General features: G+C 42.4%; 4 protein-coding genes and 1 pseudogene across 5 annotated transcripts in view; 4 read left to right on the forward strand and 1 right to left on the reverse strand.

Annotated features, from left to right (window-relative positions):
- The window catches only part of LOC149105821 (lipid droplet-associated hydrolase pseudogene), an 80,438-nt pseudogene that overhangs the window by 53,260 nt on the left and 11,207 nt on the right, over positions 1-15,971 (forward strand). The gene's annotated exons all lie outside the window — the stretch shown is intronic.
- LOC149105822 (uncharacterized) overlaps positions 1-15,971 on the forward strand; it is a 71,919-nt gene that overhangs the window by 48,499 nt on the left and 7,449 nt on the right. The gene's annotated exons all lie outside the window — the stretch shown is intronic.
- On the forward strand, positions 1,838-9,066 carry LOC149105826 (uncharacterized). The gene is made up of 7 exons (XM_089271391.1): positions 1,838-1,913; positions 2,097-2,406; positions 6,449-6,659; positions 7,343-7,453; positions 8,070-8,195; positions 8,290-8,383; positions 8,764-9,066. Exons 1-7 carry the CDS (start codon positions 1,838-1,840, stop codon positions 9,045-9,047), a joined length of 1,212 nt encoding a protein of 403 aa, XP_089127517.1. The 3' UTR covers positions 9,048-9,066.
- Positions 9,189-11,477, forward strand: LOC149105827 (uncharacterized). Its single transcript, XM_089271538.1, has 2 exons — positions 9,189-9,698; positions 9,971-11,477. The coding sequence occupies exons 1-2, from the start codon at positions 9,351-9,353 to the stop codon at positions 10,121-10,123; spliced, it is 501 nt and encodes a 166-aa protein (XP_089127664.1). The 5' UTR covers positions 9,189-9,350; the 3' UTR covers positions 10,124-11,477.
- LOC149105828 (uncharacterized) lies at positions 14,218-15,567 on the reverse strand. Its single transcript, XM_089271532.1, has one exon. It carries the CDS (start codon positions 15,485-15,487, stop codon positions 14,543-14,545), a length of 945 nt encoding a protein of 314 aa, XP_089127658.1. The 5' UTR covers positions 15,488-15,567; the 3' UTR covers positions 14,218-14,542.

A 15,971-nucleotide genomic window follows, 5' to 3' on the forward strand; every position in this document is an offset into this window, starting at 1 on the left:
ACATCAGTTCTTCAGACACCGCTCTTTGGAAAGTCCAGTCGTTATAATTTAGACATCATTTTTCGTAATTTCCTTACAGGTCAAATCTTAGCCCGTTCTATGCTACCGTTAGTTGGGGACCAGCGAAACAAAGAGGGCGAGTGACAGAAAAACACGAGGGGCCGTATTTGAATCTCGGCTTGGGTAATCGAAAACGAAAACTCTATTTGCATTTAAATAAAAAACAGGGAACAATCCAGCTGTCAAAACAACCCCATTAAAAAGAGACAGCGACATTTCGATTGACATATGTTCACGGATCATAAACCACCAACAGCAAACCTGTTGTGTGTGATACGATTATTGATTATTGTTAATTACTATGTCCTAGAAACCTTGTACTGACTATTTAGATTTGTGAGCTGACGGAATCAAAGTAAAAATAAGAAAACACGGCCAATAATCAAAATAAACGAGACATGATAGCTTAGCACACAATCTTTTGATAACTTCGAGAGAGATAATAAAGAAATTTTTTCAAAACCACACGAAGTGTTTAAAATTCATAGCTTAAATTTAATAACAAAACATATTTAGGATGAAATATCATCCATCGTTAGCACAAGAATACCAAATGAAAATGAGCAACAAATAGTTTAAAAATGCGTGATGGAAGTAAGAGCAATTAAGGATTAAAGTGCGAAACAGAAAAAAGTGAAAATATAACACTAAAATTATAACAGGCTAATTAGTATGAAAAGGATAAATTAGGATTTACAGAGTTCTTTAATGTAAGATATAAAGTTCAAATACATCGTGTTGTTTTTGAAAGCATTATTAGTAATAAAGAAATTTCTAATTATCGTTATTTTGTTGTTCTGCGTGGTGTGACTGTTTAATTGTATGTATATTTTCTTTAACTTGATTCATTCTAAAATCTATCGAACGCTGAATCTATCTAAAACGCTTAAAATCTGATTCTTTTTCCATTAGTGAAGAAAAGGTATGTATCCTCGAATATTACGAGAACTTTGTAATCATCAATTGTATAATATACAGTCGAACCTCCCATAAGCGACCACCAGAAATGCCAATCCTAGGTGGTCGCTTACGGGAGATGGTAGCTCACGAAAGCTAAGACCATATTAGGCTAAAATTTTACCTCAGTAGCGTATGCTACTTCAAACTGAGAAATTTCTGTCTCTTGTACTACCTAGGAATGCGATAATGTTGCAACAACCAAGAGACCTCATTTTCTCTTGGTTCCCAAGATCGCTTTCGTGCTACAAAACAAAAGTAAAAAGGTCCGACGGGATAAAGAGGTCATCACTCGAAAATACGCATACAAATATATGCAGATATAAATGGAAAAAGAAATTGAAGGTAAAATTTCGTTAACATTAATGTTTTTGTATCGTAATTTCTCGACTACTAAATACTCCAAAGTATGCCCTAAAGGTATTTTGATTACGGATTGAAGGCATAAAAGTGAGCCCAGTGGAGGATGGGGAGGTGTAACTTTGTAAGTGACAGAGTTACGATCCGTAATGTCACTGACCACTGAACCCAAATGCAAATAATAAAGCAATGTCTTAATCTGAAAAAGAATTTTACACTTAGGAGGAGGAGGTTTACTGTGTAACTTTTATTCAATTGATCTTAGATTTCAGCATAATTATAACATATGTTCACAACACGTCCACCCGCACATCAATTTCAGACAGATACCTCCAGGGCAAATGATTTAAAAGCACGTGCTGTCTGAAAATTAGTCTTGTAGATACAGGTACAAATGAAGGCCACGTATGATAAAAAATAAATATACATAACGGAACATTTTTCTTTGAGTTGAACCAAGATGTCTTACGATCGCCAACTCTCGCTGTGTTTGTTCTTCGTCTTCGTCTTATTTCTCTGTGCACGCATCAGTGAAGGTATGCGACAAGAAACCACTATTCCGATTTTTATCAGTCTATTTTATTCTCATTATGGTGAAATAAGATTAATTTGGTCTCTAGGAAAAGATAGAAAAGAATGTGTAAATGGTAAATGTGGAGGTTGCATAATACAAACACAGAAATCGTTCAAGGGAATTTGTTCTCTTGATCTTTTCACAGCGTACGCTTTAGAAGCTGGGAAAGACAAAGTAGCCACCGTCGCGCCAGGACTGTTTGCCTGTAAGAAGATCTCATTCCAACATTCATTTTACGGTGCGCAACAAGTAAAGGTTTTTGCATCAATTGGCCACACCGTCAAGAGTTCACTTCTCCGCAATAGCGCGACTCTGTGGGTAGAGTCTGTTACCACAAGTGGATTCAAAGTCTGTGTTCTGGAATATGGAGAAGGTTCCAACGAGACAGCCGAGGTTAATTGGATAGCGTTTCAAACTACACCATCTGGATCGCAATTTGGCAGTATCACGTTCAAGTATTTGATAAGTGGAACCCAATGTAAAAAGATCGGTTTAATACAGGTTAGAAATATTTTCTTATTTCCTACCCCTGTCCCCTTATCCACTTGCCCCTCGTTATTTATTCCCATTGTTCCTTTGCCCCATTAACCCCTTTCTCGTTCATCCCTTGTCCCATGGTTGCTTTGCCAACTCGATCCCTTTCCCTGGTCCATTTGTTCCAGTGTCGAAGCGACCCCTTCTTCCCTTAATTCCTTGCCCCCCTTAAACTCTGTCCCCTAGTCCCTTGTCTTGTCATCTGGTTCACTTGTTCTCTTTTCCCCCTCACCCTTGTCCCCTTATCCCCTCGTCCCCTCGTCACCTGGTCCACTTGTTCTCTTGTCCCCTTACCCACTAATTGTCCCCTTATCCCCTTACCCCTAAGTTGTCCCCTTGTCCCCTTAACCCGTTATCTGGTCCCCTTGTCCACTTGTGCCCTGGTCCTTTTGTCCCCTTGTCGCCCTACTCCACCGGTCCACTTGTCCTCTTTTTCCCCAGTTGTCTAGCGCCGTTGTCCCTTCCTCCCCTTGTTCACTTGTTTCCTTGTCTCCTTGTCCCCGTATCCTCTTGTCCCCTTGTCCTCTTGCCTCCTTGTCCCCTTGTTCCCCTGTCCCATTGTCCCCTTATACCCTTGTCCCTTTGTCCCATCGTTCCCTTGTTACCTTATCCCCTTGCCCCCTGGTTCTTTTGTTCTCCTGTGCCGTTGCCCCATGTCCTCATAACCCCTTGTCTCCTTTTTCCCATTTCCCCCTGTCCTCTTGCCCCCTTGTCCCCTTGACATCCTCTAGTCCCTTTCTCCGCTTCTCCCCATCTGCCCTAGTCTCCTGGTCCCCTAGTTCCCTAGTCAGATGGTCCACCTGTTCCCTAGTGAACTTGTCTCATTTCCTTTCTTACCATGTGCTAGTGTCCCCTTATCCCCTGGCCTCTCTCTCCCCGTGACCCCTTCTCTCGAAGAACCCATGTCCCCTTTTGCCCTTGTCTCATTCTCCCCTTGTCTCCTTGTCTTCTTGTCCCGTTGCGTTCTTGTCCCCTTGTCTTCTTGTCCCCTGTCGCCTTGTCCTCTTGACCGTTTGTCTCCTTGCCTCCTTGTCACTTTGTTCCCTTGTCCCGTTGTCCCTTTCCTCTTGTTCCCCTATCCCCTTGTACACTTGTTCCCTTGACAGCTAGTATCATTGTCCCCTTCTCACCTTGTTCCCCTTTCCCCTTGTCCCCTTATACCCTTGTACGTACCCTTGTTCCCTTGTCCAATGGTTTCCTTGTCTCCTTGTCCCCTTGTCCCCTTGTCCCCTTGTCCCCTTGTACCCTTGTTCCATTGTCCCCGTGTCTCCCTTGTCCCCTCTTCCACTTGTCCTTTTGCCCCTTTGTCCCCTTGTTCCGTTGTCCCCTTGTCCTCTTGTCCCCTTGTCCACTTGTCCCCTAGTCCCCTTGTCCACTTGTCCCCTTGTCCTCTTGATCCCTTGTTCCCTTGTTCCCTTGTACCTTTGTTCCCTCGTCCCCTCGTCCCCTCGTCCCCTCGTCCCCTCGTCCCCTCGTCCCCTCGTCCCCTCGTCCCCTCGTCCCCTCGTCCCCTCGTCCCCTCGTCCCCTCGTCCCCTCGTCCCCTCGTCCCCTCGTCCCCTCGTCCCCTCGTCCCCTCGTCCCCTCGTCCCCTCGTCCCCTCGTCCCCTCGTCCCCTCGTCCCCTCGTCCCCTCGTCCCCTCGTCCCCTCGTCCCCTCGTCCCCTCGTCCCCTCGTCCCCTCGTCCCCTCGTCCCCTCGTCCCCTCGTCCCCTCGTCCCCTCGTCCCCTCGTCCCCTCGTCCCCTCGTCCCCTCGTCCCCTCGTCCCCTCGTCCCCTCGTCCCCTCGTCCCCTCGTCCCCTCGTCCCCTCGTCCCCTCGTCCCCTCGTCCCCTCGTCCCCTCGTCCCCTCGTCCCCTCGTCCCCTCGTCCCCTCGTCCCCTCGGCCCCTCGTCCCCTCGGCCCCTCGTCCCCTCGTCCCCTCGGCCCCTCGTCCCCTCGGCCCCTCGTCCCCTCGGCCCCTCGTCCCCTCGGCCCCTCGTCCCCTCGGCCCCTCGTCCCCTCGGCCCCTCGTCCCCTCGGCCCCTCGTCCCCTCGGCCCCTCGTCCCCTCGGCCCCTCGTCCCCTCGGCCCCTCGTCCCCTCGGCCCCTCGTCCCCTCGGCCCCTCGGCCCCTCGTCCCCTCGGCCCCTCGTCCCCTCGGCCCCTCGTCCCCTCGGCCCCTCGTCCCCTCGGCCCCTCGTCCCCTCGGCCCCTCGTCCCCTCGGCCCCTCGTCCCCTCGGCCCCTCGTCCCCTCGGCCCCTCGTCCCCTCGGCCCCTCGTCCCCTCGGCCCCTCGTCCCCTCGGCCCCTCGTCCCCTCGGCCCCTCGTCCCCTCGGCCCCTCGTCCCCTCGGCCCCTCGTCCCCTCGGCCCCTCGTCCCCTCGGCCCCTCGTCCCCTCGGCCCCTCGTCCCCTCGGCCCCTCGTCCCCTCGGCCCCTCGTCCCCTCGGCCCCTCGTCCCCTCGGCCCCTCGTCCCCTCGGCCCCTCGTCCCCTCGGCCCCTCGTCCCCTCGGCCCCTCGTCCCCTCGGCCCCTCGTCCCCTCGGCCCCTCGTCCCCTCGGCCCCTCGTCCCCTCGGCCCCTCGTCCCCTCGGCCCCTCGTCCCCTCGGCCCCTCGTCCCCTCGGCCCCTCGTCCCCTCGGCCCCTCGTCCCCTCGGCCCCTCGTCCCCTCGGCCCCTCGTCCCCTCGGCCCCTCGTCCCCTCGGCCCCTCGTCCCCTCGGCCCCTCGTCCCCTCGGCCCCTCGTCCCCTCGGCCCCTCGTCCCCTCGGCCCCTCGTCCCCTCGGCCCCTCGTCCCCTCGGCCCCTCGTCCCCTCGGCCCCTCGTCCCCTCGGCCCCTCGTCCCCTCGGCCCCTCGTCCCCTCGGCCCCTCGTCCCCTCGGCCCCTCGTCCCTTCGGCCCCTCGTCCCCTCGTCCCCTCGTCCCCTTGTCCCCTTGTGCCCTTGTGCCCTTGTGCCCTTGTGCCCTTGTCTCCTTGTGCCCTTGTGCCCTTGTGCCCTTATTCCCTTGTCCCCTTGTCCCCTTGTCCCCTTGTGCCCTTGTGCCCTTGTGCCCTTGTGCCCTTGTCCCCTTGTGCCCTTGTGCCCTTATTCCCTTGTCCCCTTGTCCCCTTGTCCCCTTGTCCCCTTGTCCCCTTGTCCCCTTGTCCCCTTGTGCCCTTGTGCCCTTGTGCCCTTGTCCCCTTGTGCCCTTGTGCCCTTATTCCCTTGTCCCCTTGTCCCCTTGTCCCCTTGTCCCCTTGTCCCCTTGTCCCCTTGTCCCCTTGTCCCCTTGTCCCCTTGTGCCCTTGTCCCCTTGTGCCCTTGTTCCCTTGTTCTCTTGTCCCATGTCTCCTTGTCGTAAGCGTTCAGTACTGGCAATTAAATCCCTGGTCTCTACACTTTGATATAATTCCACACTTCTCTGTGCGTGGAAGTGTAGAATACCCTGCCAAACTAGGGACTTTCCCGACCTTTTTCCCATCTTTATTGCTGTTGTCATTCTTTACTTAGTTCTTCACTTCTCCATTTTTAAAAAGTGTTGAATACCGAGGCAAACTAGGAATTTTCGCGACGTTTTGGCTTTTTCCAAGCCTTTCCACCGTTGTCATTCTTTCCTTTATGGTTTGATTCCTTTTTCTCTTGATTCCTTGTCTCCATGTTCCCGTTTTCCCCTCGTCCCCTTGTCTCATTGTCCCATTGTCGCCCTGCCCCTTCTTCTTCACTTCTGGACTTCTTCATTTCTTTACTTCTTTACCTCCTCACTTCTTCACTTCTTCACTTCTTCACTTCTTCACTTCTTCACTTCTTCACTTCTTCACTTCTTCACTTCTTCACTTCTTCACTTCTTCACTTCTTCACTTCTTCACTTCTTCACTTCTTCACTTCTTCACTTCTTCACTTCTTCACTTCTTCACTTCTTCACTTCTTCACTTCTTCACTTCTTCACTTCTTCACTTCTTCACTTCTTCACTTCTTCACTTCTTCACTTCTTCACTTGAATTTAGTTCACTTAATAGTTTCCCTTTTTTATGTTTTGATCTTTTTTCACAGAATTCATCCACTGCTCCAGCTATATTTATAACCGCCAGCCATCAGGTTTCGAAGAAAGCTCATGAGGCTATTCTCCTATGGGCGGCAGACTTTCCCAAACACAGTTTCAAAATTTGCATTCGAGAAGCTAAGATTTTTTCTGGACCACAAAGTAACATTAAAATAGTGAGTGTATTTTATCAATAATATCATTGTCTGGAAGAATCTAAAGCGTTATCTAGTTCCAAATGGAACTCATAGCGAAGTTCTTTTGGTTCAGTTTATGAGACCAGTAGTTCATGAAGTTACATGTAATAAAGATTTCCTTATCTTTCAGCAGGACGCACTTGCAGAGCTAAAAACGGAACAGCTAGACTTTGTTTGAGTTCATTACGTTTGTTATGAGCGTCCGTAGACAAACACTATTGAATTTTGCAATTAATCAATCAACCATTTAAAAGGGGCAACAAATTTATGCCGGTTACAATAGGCAAACAATGCGCAACAGCCATAAACTGAGCCTGGGAAAATGAGGTGGAAATTTTCCAGCGGTCGCATATGCAGTTAATTTTTTTGAATAAAGAGAGCCAGCGTTGACCAACTTTCCATAACATTTTTCTTTCTTTAGATGGCAAAACGTACTTTCGCTTGATTTGTTAACAAAAGGATTTATCTTGCTCTTTTGGTATTACCTGTGGATGTTATAAATTGGAAACTCTGAACTTGGATTGTACTACTGTTTATTACAATAGGCTGTAATACGCTGATAAAAATAATACTATGCATTACAATTCTAGCAAAAACTCTCCCGCTAAGTGATGATTATAATATACATCTAAGGTCCATTGATATTATGTTTTCCTTCGCAGAACTGGATGGCATTTACGGATCTGAGGGTTGACAACTTCACCATAACCGACAGTCTAATATTCAAAAACACCTCTTATCCGTCACACCAAAATAACTACGCATTCTGCCAAGTAAGAATTAAATAATATCAACTTCATCATCATCATCATTATGGATATCATCATCATTATCATTATCAGAAACTTTGGAATAATCGCTAGGACTGAAGTTTGATTTGAAATTTCAGGCAGTCTACGCGCTCATTAGTTTATTTCAACAATTTCGAGTCTTAAAATGCCAGAAACCGTAAATGTCCTTCGTTAACTCTCTTTCCAGGGATTTGACTGTCCAAATGACTCAGTGTTCCTTCAAAACGTCGCGGAAGCTAGAAAACGTGGCCATTTATGTTGATTACATTAAGCCATTGCACACTATATATATGCCAATGCCTAATAGTGTGCAATGACTCTGCCAATCAGATTGCAGCTTTTGCAGTGGTATACGAGCTCGAGTAGAATTCTTCTAATGATAGTTAGAACTCAAAGATAGCACGAGTATTTTGATGTTTGAGTCTCAGATACATCTAGAGTAAGAAAATGTTTCTGATATTAAAAAGGAAATACCCCAAAATCGATTGAAGAAAATACTCTTAATGAAAATTAATCAGTAACATAACACTCTTAAAAACCATCAAATAGCGTTTTTTAACAGGAACAACGTCCTAATACGTTTACTTTTGCATTGCAGACAATAACATTCACAGAGCCATTTTATGCTCCTCCGGTTGTGCTAGTGTCGCCAAAGCACAGTTTCGATAATAGATATTCACATTTGTTTGGAAGCCAATGTAGCGTTGTTACCGCTCGGGTTGAGGTATGTCAATATTCAATTTCGTTCCTCTTCTTAAATTTCCAACTGCAATGTATTTAACAAAAGTAATTAATATGATATTTATTTATTTACTTAGCACACGTCCAAAAAGGAAGCAAAGGTGTGTGTAAGAAATTATAACAGTTACGCCAGCAAGGACTCCATTACAGTGGATTACATGGTGATTGGAGGTAGCTATTCAGCTGTCATTAGGCTAGTAGAGATCCCTTGTTCTTGCGTGGTCGCACTTGAAAGTTATCAAATGATCATACTGCGTTTTGTCTATAGATTCACCGCCTTAGAATGAAGATTTATTTATTTAAAAGGTTTGACCCATTATCCCCCAAAATGGTCTAAAATTAATTTTAAAATCTTCAAAATTGTCATATATATACTCACTCACCCCACTGCTTTTACTCGTTGTCTTTTTAATTTGCCGAGATTTTCTTAAATTATATTCAGTGTCCAAAATTATGAAAAAATTTCCGAATTATATATCTAGCCTAATTTGTAAAGCATATAACATTGAAAAGAAACGTTGTATGACTGACGCATTGCCTCCTCGTAACAGACTTGGACCCATGTTTGAATGTGAAATGTCAATACCATGGTCTGTGCAAAGCGTTTGGACCCCATGATGCTCGCTGTGTGTGTGTAGACAGTTGTCCATCCTACCAGGAACCAGTCTGCTCATCAAATGGAACAACATACGACAATGAGTGTTTATATAAACAGGAAATGTGTCTTCTTCAACTAAACTACTCTGTGCAACATCCGGGCAGCTGTGAAGGTCAGGATCGATTAATTTTGATTTTCGTGGTATACACCTTGAGGACGCTAATGGGAAGTAAATGAGAAAAAACTTTTAACACATGGCTAGAAGACAAAGACTTTTTGAAAGATTTAGTTACTTAATTACATATACAAAAATTTTTCATCGTGTTTCTCTTTGATCAAGGCTTATTTAAACTAATTTGCATGCGACAACCTGGACAACTCTAAACAAACATAGCCTCTTCCAGCCGTTCAGTTAAAGGTGTTAGTTAAATTTTTGACCGAAACGAAAAGCGCAAAATAGTAGTAAACCCTAAGTACTAATTAATTACTTAGTCCTCTTCGTTTCTATCAGGATTTCCTTTCCAGCGAGGTCGCCGTCACATGCCACACATTCCTTCACTGGGATACTCTCATTGTGAAGTAATTCGCCTCAAGCCTTACATGTTTTATCCTGACAAACCACTTGAAGTCCAGATCACTGTCAATCATATTGACACCAGTGACAAGTCATACGTACATGATGCCGCTGTGTCGTGGGTTGAGAATGTCAGTTATGATCAATTCACTGCGTGTGTGATGGCGGCAGGCTACAATGAGCGAAAATCAAAAGCTAATGTGACAGTCGATTGGATGGCGTACCAAGGGGCTCCAGTAGGCGGTGTTGCCGGGGAAGTGCGAATATCACAATGGTGGACTGGAACGACTTGTAAATCTGTCAATTTTCCATCGGTAGGTACTTTTTCGTTTCATTTTACAACTCAAGTTCACGAACAATAATTTCGAATAGCTTACAGTTATCGGATTTAGCTCAATATAATATGATTTCCTTTGGACTAATGGGACTAAAATGTCACCTCTCACTCAGCCATTAGAGCACTAACCCGCACTAAGTTTCCAAATCCTCGTTTCTGTTAAGCAGCATTAGGGCAACAGCAACAACAACATCAGTAAGCTGAACGTCAATGGTAACAGCTTGTTTTTTTTTTTTGCTCTCTATGCAGGGTAAGTTTTCAGTGATACCTTCAGTGTTTGTTACCGCAGCGCACTATCGTGCAGGACTCAAGCGTGACGCTGCCAGTGTGTGGATTGAAGACGTCACGCAATCCTCGTTTAAAGTTTGTTTGAGAGAGCTTTTTTTTTTTTTTTTTTTGTAATTTTTATTTTTTTTCAACATTTTGGGTTATAATACATACAATACAACACAAGACATAACACTAGTTACAATACTTACAATACGTCATAACTACAATAGATTACATACAACAAATTATAATTACTAATCGTAGCCTAATTATACCTAAAGAATATACAATGCGTTGTTTACAATAGTGCAGCTACCCAAATACAGAAAAAAAAAAAAAAAAAAAAAAAAAAAAAAGTAAGTTAGTGACATGCTGAGAAGGAGAAATTACAAATTAAGCTCAACTATTATTAAGAGATGGCATTAGTTTTTCCCACTTTTTGTAATGTTTATAAAGTTGGTTATTTTTGGTAGCTATTTTTTTTTCAATGTAATAAACGGTTTTTGTCTTTGCTAAAAATATTGTTAATGTTGGTTTAATTTTATTTAATTTACATTTATAAATAAAAAACTTTCCTAGCAGTATCAAGTGATTCAGGATAATAAAGTCTTCGTTGTTGTTGAACACTCCAAACAATATATTTTCAAATGTCAAAGTGTCCAAAGATACATTCTGGTTTGAAAGCCAAGAAGAAAAAGCCCGCCAGAAGTCTTTTGTTGTATCACAATAAAAGAGCAAATGTTCGAGGGACTCGACCTCTTTCAAACAAAAGGTGCACATTGGTGATTCAATCATTTTAAAACGGAATAACCTCTCATTTGTGAAAATTATATCGTTTAATAATTTATATTGGAACTCTCTAATTTTTGTTTCAAGTGTGACAGTGAATGGTAAAGAATAAATTTTTTTCCAGTCTTCTATAACCTCTGGATATTTGTCCTTCAACTTCCTTTTGGCGGTTGGAGGAGTTTGTTTCTTTGTTTTAAATCCTTTATACAAAAGTTTTGAAGAGGCTTTTAACAGATCCGATTTGGTTTCGTCGATATAAATATACACTGTATCCAAATGCTGTTGAGGATATAGTTGCTGATGTTGAATATGTGATTCTTTGATAATTAATCTCCATTCTTTTGGTATGGCATCTACAATTCCTATTAATTTGAAGTACTGGATTGGAGATAGATTCGCTTCCAACACTTTAGGGCTTTCAAGAAATTTACCCGTATCGGATAACAAGTCACCAATTTTAACAATTCCTTTAGTAAACAAATGTTTTTCAAAAAGAGATTTTCCGTGTATCACAATATTCCTATTATTCCAAATAATTTGGTCTACAACATCCTCATAGGTGGCTACCTTGGATTTCTTTAAATTACGAAATGCCTCTAGACACTCTTTGTAGAATATTGGAAGATGAACCGGTAGTTTACTAGTTTCAAAATCACAGAACAGGATGAGTTTTCCACCTATATTTCCAAAAAAGAAATCATCTAAAATAGTTTTCCAAGTGCTGTTGCTCTCTCCTAGATACTTTTTTAAGATCATCACTCTTTGAGCCGATATCATGGATTCAATATCAAGCATTTTTAGTCCTCCATTTTCAATATCATTGATAAGCGCGGTCCGTTTAATTTTATCGTTACCTTTCCAAATGAAACCGAAAATCAGTCTGTTTATCTCCTTGACAAGATCGTTTGATATTGAGATTGCAGTCGCTTTACTCAAAAATTTTGGAATAATGAAGGTCTTAACTATTTGAATCTTACCAATCAGGGTAAGACCCCTCCACTTCCACATACTCAGCGTTTTTTTAATAGATTTGAATATTGAGTTGAAGTTTGCTTTGTCTCGTGATGGTTTGTGATAGTCAAAAACGGTACCTAATATCTTGATTGATTTTCGCACTTTGTGAGTAAAGTCATTTTGTACTAGTTTATGTGGGCCGATACCAAAAACTTCTGTTTTATCGTCGTTAATTCGGAGACCAGAATGCAATGAAAAAACCTTTAAAGTTGTACAAAGTCGCGAATATGCATTTATGTCTTTTAGAAAACAAGTCATGTCATCTGCAAAAAGCGTGAGTTTGATCTCCACGTTTTTGACCATTATTCCTTGTATGGTTTTATCCTGCCTGATTTGACATGCGAGAACTTCCAAAGCTAAGATGAATAATAAAGGTGATAGAGGGTCACCTTGTCGTACACCACGATGGATACAGAAAAGATCTGTAGTAAAGCCGTTATTTAAGATACAGCTGGATATGTTTGTATAAAATGTTTTTACCCATTGTAAAAAATACGGTCCAAAATTGAATTTTTCCAATACTTTAAATAGATATGTATGGTCCAGAGAATCAAATGCCTTTTCAAAGTCAATTGCCATTAGAATACCTGTTGTATTTGTGAGTTTTGCCAATTCAAGTAAATCATCGATTGTTCTAACTGCATCAAATGTAGACCTTCCTTTGATAAAACCATTTTGATTATGGTGAATAAGTTCTGGCAGGATTGGCTCCAGCCTTCTAGCAAACGCTTTGGATGCAATTTTAACATCTACGTTGATCAGTGAGATAGGTCGCCAGTTCTTTATAAATCGTCTATCTTTATCTTTTTTCTCCAATAGGGTAATCATTGCCTGCTTTTGCGAAGTTGATAGTTGCCCGTGTTGGTGAGAGAAGTTTAGAGACTTTTCGAGATACTTTGCAACCACGTGCCAGAACGCCAAGTAAAATTCCACAGTTAAACCGTCACTTCCAGGTGTTTTGTTTTTCGGAAATGTCTTCAATGCTTCGTACAGTTCGGATCTAGTAAGTTGTTTATCTAAAGTCATTTTCTCTTCATCAGACAATTTTTTAGTATCCACTTCATTAAGGAAACGATCGATTGAATTCTCACCTAAATTATACGAGTCTCTATCATAGAGTTTTTCATAGAAATCATGAATCTCTTTCATTATTTCTTTTGGGTCTGTTATATATGAATCATTATCCACGGATAATTTCCGTATACATGTCTTTTTCTTTTTAGCACTTTCTAAATTTAAAAAATACTTGCTATTCTTTTCGCCCTCTTCATACCAACTCACCCGAGATCTTATGATTGCTCCTTGTGTTATATAATCATAATGGCGTTCGTATTCTGATTTGAGAACTTCTAAATCGCAGAGATTTTCAGCACTTGGGTGTTCGTCACATTTTCGCTGACACTCTTTTAATCTAATTTCCAAATTTACCAGCTCTGACCTTCTCTCTTTTGCTTTCTTCTTACTATAACCAATCGTTTCATAGCGTATTTTATATTTTAAATAATCCCAGGTAACCCGCGGGTCTTCGATTTCTTTACTTTCGTCTACCCATTCACCGATTTTGTTTCTAATTAGGTCTACATATTCTTTATCTTCTGACAAACTTGCATTGAATTTCCAAAAAGACGGTCCATAGGTTGAGTTCTCTATACCATTAATGTACAACGTAATGGCGGAATGGTCAGATCTAATAGCAGGGATAATATCGACCTTATCAACCTCTTCCTGTATATTATTTGATATCAACCAATAATCTAACCGCCGTTGAATCATTGGAGTTTTCTGTCTCCAGGAGAAACGTTTTAATTTTGGGTTTCTGATTCTCCAGATGTCTATTAGGTCAAGAGAAAAACATAGATTTTCTATCTTTTTGGACGATTCTTTCAATTTTGGAGATCCTCCCGATCCATCCAAATCTGGGTCGCGGATAACATTAAAGTCACCACCTATTATTATTTTGCAATCAGTGTCAATTTCCAATTTGTCGAATTCGTTCTGTATTTCGTCGTAAAAGATGCATTGTTCGTTGGTCTTATTTGGCGCATAGATATTCAAAAATAAAAAAGATTGACCTTGAACAAGACCTTTTAGAATGATATACCGACCTAGATTATCTTGTCTACATACCTCAAATTTACAGTCAAGCCCTTCTTTGACTAGTGTTAAGACACCTCTGCTGTGTTCAGAACCATGACAAAAAAACAAGTCTCCTCTCCACTGGGATTTCCAGGTGTTTTCCACCTCGGATGTGCTGTAGGTCTCTTGTAGAAAAATTATATCAGCTTTATCCTTCATACACCAATGAAAAAGTGCTTTTCGTTTATCAAAAGATCTTATCCCCCGAACATTTAAGGATAGGATACCAAAATTTAAATTAAGTTTTGTAACTTTTTAAGGACATATTTAAGTGAAAAGGCGAGCAGTTGCAGAGAATGAGATAGTAATCTTTAGTAGATGAGCTAATGAAAAAATTTGCATGTCTCTTGAACAAAAAAAAGGTAAAACTAATTAATATTGAAAAGGAAAAAGAAACAAAAGAAAAACATTTATAACACCTACAACTACAATTGAACATGTATGTAAAACAGTAGCCAGCGATAAAAGCTGTTAATTGCGCTACTAATGGAATAGGTCTTGCACGCATTGCGCTAACTAGATGACACGCATGCAGCTCCATTTTTAAGAACAAGTGTGAATGAGGCTTACATGTTATGAATACCTAGATAGAGAGTTTATGTTCCAAAGAAATTAGAAGATTCGTATACCCTCAATAAAAAGTTTGTCCGGCTCTGATCTTTTGAAGAACGCCGATTTTCCGTCTTCTTTTGCTTTTTTGAACTTAGGCATTAATTCCTTTCTGCGGTCCACAATTTCTTTCGGAAGGTCTGGCGATATTCCGAAACCAGTTCCTTTCAGCTTTCTTGCACTTGACATGACTCGCTCTCTGTCGGAGTATCGCAAAAAACGTGCGATTATTGGTCTTGGTTTTTCTTGCGATGGGTCGTGCTTGCCAATGCGGTGCACTCGTTGATACTCAAAAGAATCCGCCTCGCTGATGTTAAGTTCCTTCTGTATAAAGCCAATTAACACCTCTTTGACATTTTCTTCTGAGAGGTGGAAAGATTCAGCAATGCCGTAGAAGCGAAGGTTTTCCCGTCTTTGATACACCTCCATATACAACTTCTCGTTTCTTAAGGCCTCGATCTTTCCCTTGAATTTGTTTTCGGTGTTTACTGTATTTTCTTGGATAGTTTGTTCCAGAAGCTTTACTTTCTTCTTTAAATTTTCTATCTCTGTATTTGCGAACGACATTCCTTCATCTAACACCTTCAGTTTTGTTGTGGCGTCCCTGCTGAAGCTTTCAAACTGCTCAGCTTTATCCTGTAACTTGTTAACCTTTCCATCGACCACTTTCACAAAACCCTCAAGGATGTCCAATTTCTTTTCCATGTTGTCTAACTTCTGCAGAACAAGGTCTAGCTTCGGCATTACAGAATTAGCCAACTCCACGGCAGCGGCGGTTTCGTCTTCTTCGCTCGATTGCACCGTGTCAGACATGTGCAACTTGACTTTGGCTTTCTTCTCCAACGGTGAAAGGGATTCTTCTTCCGACGAGTTGGATACACTTCTCCAAGTTGGCCCAGTTCTCTCTACATGAGTTTTTCGTCTGAACTTTTCTCCTTTTTCTGCCATGTAGAGGCCTCCATATACGAATTTTGAGCGGAGCTAGCAAAAACACGTCTATACTCTACCCATGCTCGGCCCAATCCCTTGTTTGAGAGAGCTGCAGAACTACGCAGGATCTCACGACGATGTTTATACTGTAAGTGCCTACACCTTTTTTTACGTACCAAACATAAGGTACTGAGAGATCTTTGTCACTTACTTTAGCCTCTTAACACTGGTCTTTAGCATTGGTAGCTAAGTCTCTAGCATACTTAAACATCGGCACATATTAAAAAGAAATATAATCTTGATTTAGACGTTTGCTTATGGTTATCTCACTTAATTTTACGAAAAAATACCATTTCCATCTCAATTTTCTAGTTAACATTTATTTATTTTTCTCTTTTAGAAATGGTTGGCGTTTTCTTCTCTCCACAAGCCTCTTTTTACAGAACACAGCTCAGTCTATTTTGCTAACCCCCAAAATCCACCTGCAGATTACAACAATGCT

The sequence above is a fragment of the Orbicella faveolata genome, unplaced genomic scaffold (genome assembly GCF_042242905.1).
Source record: "Orbicella faveolata isolate gen_17 unplaced genomic scaffold, um_ofav_v1 contig_34, whole genome shotgun sequence".
In the NCBI taxonomy this organism is placed as follows: domain Eukaryota; kingdom Metazoa; phylum Cnidaria; class Anthozoa; order Scleractinia; family Merulinidae; genus Orbicella; species Orbicella faveolata.

What these genes read in the sequence shown, in the direction of transcription:
- LOC149105827 (XM_089271538.1), top strand. Translation starts at nt 9,351, where the DNA reads ATGCCACACATTCCTTCACTGGGATACTCTCATTGTGAAGTAATTCGC. An exon ending in AATCTGTCAATTTTCCATCG is followed by an intron (nt 9,699 to 9,970) that starts GTAGGTACTTTT and finishes CTCTCTATGCAG; the next exon opens with GGTAAGTTTTCAGTGATACC.
- LOC149105826 (XM_089271391.1), top strand. Translation starts at nt 1,838, where the DNA reads ATGTCTTACGATCGCCAACTCTCGCTGTGTTTGTTCTTCGTCTTCGTC. An exon ending in TTGTTACCGCTCGGGTTGAG is followed by an intron (nt 8,196 to 8,289) that starts GTATGTCAATAT and finishes TTATTTACTTAG; the next exon opens with CACACGTCCAAAAAGGAAGC. An exon ending in GGATTACATGGTGATTGGAG is followed by an intron (nt 8,384 to 8,763) that starts GTAGCTATTCAG and finishes TCCTCGTAACAG; the next exon opens with ACTTGGACCCATGTTTGAAT.
- LOC149105828 (XM_089271532.1), bottom strand. Translation starts at nt 15,487, where the DNA reads ATGGCAGAAAAAGGAGAAAAGTTCAGACGAAAAACTCATGTAGAGAGA.